Source organism: Sorghum bicolor, chromosome 4, assembly GCF_000003195.3.
Source record: "Sorghum bicolor cultivar BTx623 chromosome 4, Sorghum_bicolor_NCBIv3, whole genome shotgun sequence".
NCBI classification, from domain to species: Eukaryota; Viridiplantae; Streptophyta; class Magnoliopsida; order Poales; family Poaceae; genus Sorghum; species Sorghum bicolor.
In genome coordinates this window covers 21,282,083-21,293,264 of record NC_012873.2, presented here as the reverse complement: position 1 = coordinate 21,293,264, position 11,182 = coordinate 21,282,083, and the positions used below count along the sequence as shown (strand labels likewise).

The 11,182-nt window shown below is 41.9% G+C and overlaps 1 protein-coding gene across 1 annotated transcript; it reads left to right on the top strand.

Annotated features, from left to right (window-relative positions):
• On the top strand, window positions 2,163-7,487 carry LOC8077776 (bidirectional sugar transporter SWEET4). The gene is made up of 5 exons (XM_002453703.2): window positions 2,163-2,337; window positions 2,898-2,934; window positions 3,074-3,452; window positions 4,127-4,246; window positions 7,081-7,487. Exons 1-5 carry the CDS (start codon window positions 2,295-2,297, stop codon window positions 7,258-7,260), a joined length of 759 nt encoding a protein of 252 aa, XP_002453748.1. The 5' UTR covers window positions 2,163-2,294; the 3' UTR covers window positions 7,261-7,487.

Here is an 11,182-nt window from a genome sequence, read left to right as displayed (position 1 = left end):
AGATTATTCAAAGCTACGTAATGTGGATCTCAGCTAGAAGAATAACATAATATGACTCTGTAATTATTAGTTCATGATCCACAATGGCCGTGTGTAGGGTTTGGGAAAGATTTATTGACCGTGAACATCTCAGTGGTCGTAAAGCGCCGCTTAACATAATTCATCGACAAGTAAGTTTTACTAGCTAGCAAACTTTCGCTAACTTTTAGCCTTCTTATTGTCGTGGTCGTGAATATTTTATATATATATAGTGAATATTATATATATATATATATATATATATATATATATATATATATATATATATATATATATATATATATATATATATCGTACAGTGGTGTTTATGACAAGATGGGGGAACAACCTATGTGCATATTACATGTGCAAATTCATAATGGCACAAGTCAGTCAAACACCCACAGAGACGCTTAGAGTATGTTACATGTCTCTTTTCATTATCTCCTAAATTATATTGAATAACTTAGATAACTAATACCTTTTTTATTTATTTCAAATTAAAGACGGAGTGGTTGAGGGAAAAGGTCATGCAAAAAGACCGAATCAAAGCTATCCGTGAGACGATAGGAGGATTTCTCCGCGAGCAAGTGATCAATCCAAACGGCGAGTTTCACTTCAACGGCAACGAAACTCTTATTCCAAACAACGATGATCTTTTGTATCGGTTTTAGACATTGAGAGAAAAAACTCTATGTATATATGTGTTACGAATTTTGTACTTATAAAACTATATATAAATCTTTTTAGATATCTATTTAATTTTTGATGTGGCCTATTCATTTTATTATAGGCAAAGCTTAATTATAAAGCTAAGCCTATAATTTTCATTTATATATGCTTAATATGCGTGTAATATATATATTATTGTATCAACATAAAATATGTATTGAAAAAACTATTATTATTATTATATAAAAACAATAAACGGAACCGAAGAAATGAAAAAAAAAGAACCCCTTTAACATCGATTGGTAATACCAACCGGTGTTAAAGGGTCCTGCAACATGGCAACGGCAGAACGCTTTAACACCGGTGGGTATTACCAACCAGTGTTAAAGGGGCCGGGGGCTTTAGCCCCGGTTCCCCGAACCGGGACTAAAGGGTGGGCCTTTAGTCTCGGAAGGGCAGCACTGGCTCGGGAACCAGGGCAACAAGCCCTTCTCGACTGATGCTAATACCCGAACATGCAGCAGTGCTACTTTCGTTTTACTATATACGCACGTCAATATAATATATTTATAGTATTACTACTGCAGACGCGTATATGTTATGGCGTCCCTAGAGGGGTTGTGGATATAAAGCTTTTTCATATAGTACAATTCTGGATGCGCGTGTATATGTTCGGTCCGCAAACAGCTACCGAAAGATTTTTTTTTTTTTTGAAAAAAAGAATGTGCCTAGAAAAGATAGCCAAAAAGTCAACTAAGGAACGAAGGTTTATCTCGTGGCATGCAGTCTGGCCCACGCATACGGAAACCATGGGTACGTTGCAGCTACATACTACGTATATATATTACTTAAACAGGTTGAAGTAATGATGATGATGTGTAACTGGCTAACTGCTGGTACATATATATCATTCCTCTTGCCTTTTGCATTCCCCCATCTATACTATCGCATCAACGTCGTGGATTCGCCATGTGAAGGCCTCGATCAGTTACCACGGATCCTACTCGAGTGCCACAAAGATTGTACGTATATCATCCACCAGATGTACACGACACACGTACATATATACGCGAAGAGGCTTCGCCGAGACAACATGATCAAGGAAGTCGGAAGCAATTAAATACAGTAGCATACTACAAGGAAATAAATAAAATGGCACCGAGAGAGGAGAGGAAAATCACAAGAGGATTGCTATAAAAAGGTCCACGACATTTCGTCCCTGAGCCGGCGCGGGGTCCAGCACGTTAGCGATAGAGATCAGTTACAAGCATGATATCGCGGAGGAGGAGGAGACGCCACCAGCTAGAGTACGTCTGAGTGAGAGATATGCCGTGGTATCATGTGTTTTGTGCAGCGAGAGCGAGAGCGAGAGAGGAGTCAGATAGAGATAGAGACGGAGCTGTAGAAATCGGCCGCGTGATAGGTCCACCAAAGGGTGCTTCCTACCTCTATTTAAGGGGCCCCCTCGGTGCCTAGCTTGTTCCTGTGTCACTCGGCAGGAGCACTACATTTCTCTACCTAGCTTTGCCAGTCGACGACGACCGGCCGGCTATCTCTCCGATCAGTCGGCCAAATCAAAGCAAAGCTCGCTAGCGCCACCGACCATGGTCTCCAAGGATACCATCCGTACGGCTATCGGCGTCATCGGTGAGTCCACGCATCCCTCGCGTATGTTCCATGGTCGCTGCATGCCGGCCGGTCCCTTTCTTTCATTATTGTGACAACTTTGATGAATGAACATATACCATACGAACATACTCACTGCGGCAACGGTAGCTGCAGCACGGTCTCGCTCCTCCGGGCCATCATGGCCTGCCCTTGTTTTTTCAATTCCAGCGAACTTCCTTTTCGTTGCATTATCCTTCTCGATTTAAGCTTATTCGCTTGAGCTTATCAGCCGAATCTATCAGTTATTCAATAGTATTTTTCTCTAACAGCAAATCAATCAATAGAACTATCTATCATACCTTAACAGCCGAATGTATCAGTCATTTTCTACGGGTTTCTTTTGCTTTGTCTTTGGTGCGCCCAATCCCAAAGACGTTATAGATGGTTAGTTCATCCTTGTCACGAGCGAGCTTTCATGTCCAACTCGATCTATTATTTTGAATTTGGATCTACTACGTACCAGTGCAAGTAGTAGTTTGAACCAAAACTGGAAGAATCCACTAGCTAATTTCTTTTTTGTGGGTGTTACGCTGTTGCAGGCAATGGGACCGCCCTTGTGCTCTTCCTCTCCCCGGTGTAAGAGAATCCATTAATTCCGCTCCTCATTCTTTTGTATTATATCTACATATATACATACTAAAGAGAAAATTAATCTCACAATTGACTTTGCGCAAACAAACACACTAGTAATAAATAAATTATCAAATACGTGCAGGCCCACCTTCGTCGGCATCTGGAAGAAGCGTGCAGTGGAGCAGTACTCGCCGATCCCGTACGTGGCGACGCTGCTTAACTGCATGATGTGGGTGGTGTACGGCTTGCCGGTGGTGCACCCGCACAGCATGCTGGTGGTCACCATCAACGGCACCGGCATGCTCATCCAGCTCTCCTACGTCGTCCTCTTCATCCTCTGCTCCACGGGGGCGGTGCGCCGCAAGGTCGTCCTCCTGTTCGCCGCCGAGGTCGCCTTTGTCGTCGCCCTGGCCGCGTTAGTGCTCAGCCTGGCGCATACGCACGAGCGTAGGTCCATGGTCGTCGGCATCGTCTCCGTCTTCTTTGGCACCGGCATGTACGCCGCGCCGCTCTCTGTCATGGTACGTACGTAATGAATGCTATACTAGCTACTAGTTAATATTTAGTCATGTTTTAGTTAAATTATCTTTATCGAAATTAAAGAATATTAATATTTGTGATCGACACCAAAGAGATACACTATAAAATACATTGTATACTTAATCTAGCTATTAGCATTTATATTGCATTGTAAGAGAATTTTATTCTTCTCAAGGAGCAAGGTATTATATTGTAGCTGTGGGTGTGTTCCTAATAGGCAATAACGATTTGTTTTTTCTGAACTGCCTGATTAAATCACTGGTGTTGATTATTGGAATGTAGCATAGGAAACGAACATGCCATTGGTCATTTTTTATTTCATTTGACTGCTCACGGAGATTTTATTTATTGGAGATTAGAATAAACAAACCAGACACAGACGCATGCCTTTCACAGCTGTTATCAAGTATACAGTATACTATGCAGAACCAATAGACTTCCTTCGATTAATTTCGAAAAATACTAGTGCTTTGGTTTTTTTTTTCTTTTGGTGCATTCATGCAATTAATTCATGCCTTGTCATCATTGCTGAAGGTATTGGTTCAGTTTTCTTTCACATGCATGTCGTGATTTTGTCCATGATTTACTCATGACGATATGATACTAAAGATTTTTCCTTCGTGCTGTGTGTGTGTCTTTTTGCATGATTGGCCAGAAAATGGTGATCGAGACAAAGAGCGTGGAATACATGCCGCTGTTCCTGTCCCTGGCCTCCCTCGCGAATAGCATTTGCTGGACTGCCTACGCGCTCATCCGCTTTGATGTCTATATCACCGTAAGCAACTACTGCTAGTAACCTGTTGGATAAATTTTACATTCAGTTTTGTTTATCTAGCATTATAGGACTAGCTCAGCATCTCTAGCTAGTACATCAGTGGGAATCTGGACAGTTTTTTGACCGTGGACAAGTCAGCATGCTTAACTTAGGTGGAAATTGACAAGGGGGTTTTTGGATGCAAGCAGGTTTGTTGGGCAATCCATAAATAAATGGTTTCTCATTTTTCAAGAAGTCAATTGATCTTAATTTTGACTAATTATATATAAAAAATATTAATACTTATGATACATAATAAGTATGACTAAATAAATAATAAAAAAATTATGATAAATCTATTTGAGATATAATATTGATATCAATTCTACATGATAACATTCTAAGATAAGATTTAATAATGTTTATCCTTGCGGTCTTAGATAAAAACTAATAAAGTTAAATTTAATCTAAATCTAGGACAACATTCTTTTGAGACCGACAAAGTGTATCTCTGAGGCCACGACATCCACAATGTTGTATGGTACCAATATTGTATAACCACCGGATTCATCATGCAGAATATGAGCATGGACAAAAAATTGTCATCAAAGGTCATAGTTGTGCGTAAGAGTAACTCCAATAGATATGGTATCTATCTTATATAGGCTATTTTTAGATTATTGAAGTAAAGTTTAAAGTCCAACAGTTGTGCTATCTAGTTTGTTAAAATAGCAAGTTTGCTAACCCTAGACTTTCGCTTCGCTAGCCATAGATAACATGTCATCATCACTGCTTATCCATACAAAGGCTATTGTGGAATGCTACGTTTTTTATGAGTTTTTTATTTTACAAAATAGTTAAATCTTGTATTTTAGAATATAATTTTACCTAGTATGTTGGAGATGCTCGGTCCCACTACTACGAGACCATAGTTGTGCTGTAAGGTCAAAGTTCCTCGCCATAGGCCTTTGGTCGAAAACGTTGGAATGACATCAAGCTTAATTAGCGGCAGCCGAGGCTCCAACCTAACCCAACTTATCAGTCCGTTCAGACGCACACGCACAAGTCGTCGCTGTCGCGTGCGGCACCCATACAATCTATTATGGTAATAAGCGAGAGATGACAGTCTTTTAATAGTGAGCTAGGTTAACCTATGTGTGACACCTAAAATTGGCGTTAAGGCTACGAGACTAGATCGAAGACCAAGCTGGGATCGACCCATGTATCCCCCATCCCTACCGTCCTAGGCCTTTGCTTCAAATACATGCAGCAACAGCCGGCTCCTGCCAATTCTCGCGGCGCCTGTAGCGCGCGCACGCGGCGTCGCTGTCGCGCGCGGCACCCACCAAATCATGGCGCACGCGCGCGTTCCCACATCCACACAGCAGGCGGCCGCGGCCGCCCCCACCGAGCCCTTCGCGGGTTGAGATCAACGCGACGGACACAACCGACGTGGCATGCTGGCTAGCTTCTTTAGCTTTCTCCACTCCTGCTGTAGCGAGCGAGCGCTTGTCCGCGTGCTTGCGGTCGTCGGTTGAGACGATGGCAACGTCGCCATCGGAGAACAACTGAACAGTGCCAATCAGTCTTACCCTAGAATTTTCGTTTTATTTGATAATTACTGTTTGATTATAGACTAATTGGACTTAAAATATTCGTCTTGCTAATTATTCTTTAGCTGTTTCTTTAGTTCTGCAAATAATATTTATTTAGTACTTCATGTATGTGTCTAAGGCCTGTTTAGATGCAAAAATTTTTTGAAGTTTCACACTGTAGCACTTTCGTTTGTAATTGACAAACGTTGTCCAACCATAGATTAAATAGGCTCAAAAAATTCGTCTCGCGATTTACAGGTAAACTGTGTAATTAGTTATTTTTTAACTATATTTTAATGCTCAATGCATATGTTCAAAGATTCGCTGACGAGAAATCTTGTAAATTTTTAAAATTTTGGATATATGTGGGTCTGGACATTCGATTTGATGTATGATAAAAAATATCACTTGAAACCAAATAGGGGCCTTGTTTAGTTCACTCTGAAAACCAAAAAGCTTTCAAGATTCCCCATCACATCAAATCTTGTCGCATATGCATGAAACATTAAATATAGACGAAAACAAAAACTAATTACACAGTTTAACTGTAAATCACGAGACGAATCTTTTGATCCTAGTTAGTCCATGATTGGATAATATTTGTAACAAACAAACGAAAATGCTATAGTACCGAAAACTTTTCACTTTTCAAAGCACAGCAGGGGCCACCTAGCTAGTCCAAACTACACCTACGACACAAGCCCTGGTCTGCATGCCGTGTTGGACGCATGCACATGACTCCACCGTCCTCCATTCAGCCGATAGAGTAGCGTCTCTGCCTCGTCTCGACGTACGTACCGGCTCCGGCATCTTGTTGGCGTCCGTCCACAGCTACCTGCTGGTCGATACTCCCAATGCAGCGCCTTCTAGTAGCTTGGATTCATGCTTTTGCATCGTCATATTGGCCGGTGCGCAGGTCGTGGATGTGGTGGATCCATGGACCTACGCGCCTGTACATATGTCCGTTCTATCTTCTGCATCTAACGAGTGACGACTGAATGTGAAGGCGTGGGCACGGTACTCGACAACAGTAGTACACGATACCGTCTTATCTGTATCCTGTAGGACTCCTCCGCTTGATGCCCCTTGGATCAGGCAACCAGTACACTTGTACTCTGCATCCAACTGGTTCTTGCATCCTGACCGAACTCGCCGCCTACCTACAGTCAATCTCCGCTATTTTTATTTCTCGTTATGTATGTGTACTGCTGATTGATGATGATGAATGACTAATAATGCAATATTCTTGCATGCATGCAGATCCCCAACGGGCTGGGCGTGTTGTTCGCGCTGGGTCAGCTGGTCCTGTACGCCATGTTCTACAAGAACACCCAGCAGATCATCGAGGCACGCAAGCGCAAGGCTGACCACCAGCAGGGAACCGTGATGGAGGTGGTCACCGACGCCACGCCCCCCAACAACAACGGCAACACCTACTGATCAGTGATCAAAACAGGAAGGCGACGACAAGACCAAGCAATGCATCTTCCCCAAGGGATGATGATCCATGCATATGCATCTTATATGCTGCTGTCGTAGTCTTTCTAATGCTATTACATTCTGCATCCTACTAGTATAACCAAACATATACAGCACAAGAAGGGCTGCGCTGCTGCGTTCACATTTATGATATATAATCGTCTGCTGCAGTCTTATTGCTGGTCTTACTACTGCTGTTACTGGACGGAGGTCCTTGCGTCTTCTTATTCCGCACGCCATAGCTGATCGATTTTTCCGTCGTTTAATGCTCCGCCTTTTTTAATTTCTTGTTTCTATATCCTCCTTTCATTTTCAGGATGGTGCTCGCGTTGGAAATTTCTTTAATAAAATATTATTTTGAAGCAAAGCAATCTGCTTTGTTGTTCTGAATGCATACTTTTAGTATACCTAGTCAGTTTGAATTAATCTAAACCTAGGATGACATTCTTTTAATTTTAGGTGGAGCAAGTATGTTTTAGACATGGTTCATGTGAAAACCTTACTTTGGGCACTAATAATAAAAATTATGCTAAAGCTTATGGATTGGAATCACCAAAATCATATGTATAGATTTTGATTTCAGCAATTTCGTAATATGACGACTTATGCATGTTCAAATAGAAAATATCGGTGATCAAAGATAAGACCCTGAAAGAATATGTGAGCAGGGGTCTTTCATTAGGATTTTCCATTGACAACATATTTTTAATCAGCTGGGGGCAGGGACAATGAGGATGTGGATATGACCTGAGCCACATGAACTTGTTCTTGGCTATGACCACCAGATCAATAGCGAGATGGACAACGACGTTGGCCGCCCTCATCCTGAGCAAGTCAAATTTGCAAGAAACTGGACACGACAAGTCGACAACGCACTCCCTGATGGTGGCATGACCTTGGGTCCAACATGAGAATCACCAGTCAGTTTCAACGGCGGCACTGTTCGATTATGACACGCCCATGGCAACAACATGAGCTCAACCAACAATTTTTACTTGCCCGTAGGCTGTTGCCACATGGGCTGATAAGTTATTGTCAACGCGAAAATGGTCTTCACAGAGACTTTGATCTTCTGAGCCTCAATGCACGAACTGAGTTTGGTGATTTATATCTGCGGCATGTCAGTCAATTTGACCTATAATTAGAGAAAAAAAGCAAATGTCAAATTGTAGAAGCTGCCGGTTGCTGCCAAACAGTTTCAAAATATATGGCTTAAAATAGCCGCAGATCAGAGAAAATTGACTAAAAATCAACTCCTAACAATCCTTCGATAATAATAAGATGATTATGATATTTATTATTCATTGATCCATCACAATGTTGTATCATTACTTAACTCATTTGAATGCTTTTCAAAGCAGGTTGCATGATCTTATTATAAGCGAAAGTAACTGGATCGACAAATTAGTCGATACATGGTTTGTATGAGAAAAGATAGCTTATACATATTTATCCTTTTCATTTATTAAATTAATGATAACTTACTAAAACTGATCTCAAGGCCTGCGGTCTTAATAAGTTATTTTCATAAATGCATTAAATTCATATTCACCTGGTATAGAGGCCAGCGGGTTTCAATAAATTCAACACATATTAGTAGTTTATTTAATATCGGAATCAAATCTATTTGCATGTGCTATTCATCGAAGTATGATTGGATCGGCTATTTAGCTGATACAGGATCCATGAAGCACAAACGAGATCTATTTATTTTATCATGATCAAATTTGGATCTAGTAAAGCTTAACCTAATAAACTTGTCAGTGGGGTTTAAAAATATAGCCGATAACAAATATATTAACCTAAATCTTATCCTAATTCTAGACTAATTAGGATTAAATAATCATCTCGAAGACACAACACGTAACAATCAAGATCAACACACTAGTTGATGTAAATATGATCAACTAATCTAATAATGATTAGTATCCGTTGCAATTCGTCAGGATGACTTAGGAATTAACAAAGTTAAAGCTTAATCTAACCTGTTAGATCTCGATTGAGCAAAATATTGTTATAAAAAATAAATTATTAAATACGAACAATATTGGTAACTTAATGAATCTACTAACTTGCCAATCTGGTAGAGCCGATAACTAGCTTAAATCAATTTCTTCCAAGAGATTGAAGCAATGCAGCCTTACAAATAAGATCTAAACCGATAACTAGCTCAACATGAGATCAAAGGATGCAGCCGTGTTAGCTAGATATGAAGAGGTGGTGTGATCTTGGTCCATATCTCCAGGGCCATGTGAGGCACCCAAGCAATAAATAAGATGGAGAGGTCCTGCTCTATGGACCTAAAATATGGAGCTGTTGACACCGTTTTTGGGCACATGTCTAGGATGGCAGGATAAGGTGGCAGTACGATGTTTACAAAGTGGGTTGCCGATGAGGATGGTTGCCGATGAGGGAGAAGTTGAACGTGACTAAGTCCACAGGCAGTAATATGGTGCCGATGGCTAGATAAGAAAGTCTGCCGATGACTATGGCAAAGGGTCTGCCGATGATGCAAAGAGGGAGTCCGGAAGCTGCCGGTCGTTATGTGGAGGAGTTTCGGTTTGTCACGAGGGATAGTTTTGTTATTTCCTTAATTATTTGCATCGTGTTGTATACGGATTCCGTGTAATTTGGAATTCGAATTCTAATCGTGTCTGGTTGTAGCTCTTTGAGCAGGGTATAAATATAGACCCTAGGGCCTTGTAATAAAAAATCAGTCAATGAATCAAACACACGTTTTTACTCATATTCCAGCATTTACTTTTCGACGACTTCGTCATACTTTTCCTTTTGTTACGAGTTCTTAGGAATTCGTCGACTTAAGCTCGGCGTGTTCTCAAGTTCCGCGTGAGTACCTCTTAGCCGTGACATCCGGGCGCATCGCTGTTGTCAGGACTAAAGTATTCGAGTTATCACCTTTGCCGATAGCAAGGTCAAATCGGCTGGCACGCCTTAGCATTTGAATCGGGTATTAGCCCTTTGTGTTTGCAGATCAGTTTTGCATCAACACATCTTTTGGCACGCCCGGTGGGACAGGATTCAAGATCAAGATCAACATATCGATCTCTGACCTCGATCAAGAGAACGTCATCCCCGTGACGGAGGCCAACCTCAAGGATGAGCAGAAGCAAGCTATTGCCCAAGCCATGGAAGAGTTCAAGCAGCAATGCCTGAGGTCTTTCAGCATAAACAGGAGCGGCGAAGTGGTCCAGAAAGATGCACTGCCGGCACCACGGCAGGTTACCTTTGACGCCAATCCTGGCAAGCTCCAAGATATGGTTGACAATGCCATCAATCGAGCGTTGATTAACCAAGCTGGTGTACTGTCTAATACGGTTTTCAATGCCGTGGCAAGAACTTTCAAGGAAGGACAAATCCCACCAGATTATGTGGGCCCCTCCCATCATCAGCCAACGGCACCAGAGGTCACGGCTCCATCGGCTGCCTTGACGACTGCAAGTGCACAATCTGCCGTCCCTCCAAGTACATCGGGGACTACTGGTGCACTATCTATGCCGATGACAACCAACCCACAAATTTCAGTTGGGCAGCATAAACTGACAACAGATATGTTGGCATCGGCAATGTCAGGGTTGACTCTTCCTCCCAACTGGTGGGGTTACGGTATGCCTCCAGAGTTGACGCCGGGAACATCACAAATAACTGACATGAGGGGCAAAACTCCTATGACATCGGCACCTCCCAATGCGCCGGTGAACCAGAGTCCTCGGTATACCACAACTACTACTGCAAGGCCTCACACTGGAAATCCTCAAGATTCAATGTTCCAGATGCCCAACGCATCGGCAGAGTCAATGCTGATGCAACAGAGGTCTATGGCCCAGTCGGGGTATGTCAATTCAACGACGGTACCCAATTACCA

Excerpts from the sequence above, each read along its gene's own strand:
- LOC8077776 (XM_002453703.2), top strand. The coding sequence starts at position 2,295 with ATGGTCTCCAAGGATACCATCCGTACGGCTATCGGCGTCATCG. Across the intron at positions 2,338-2,897 it reads TACGGCTATCGGCGTCATCG|GCAATGGGACCGCCCTTGTG; the intron begins GTGAGTCCACGC and ends ACGCTGTTGCAG. Across the intron at positions 4,247-7,080 it reads GCTTTGATGTCTATATCACC|ATCCCCAACGGGCTGGGCGT; the intron begins GTAAGCAACTAC and ends GCATGCATGCAG.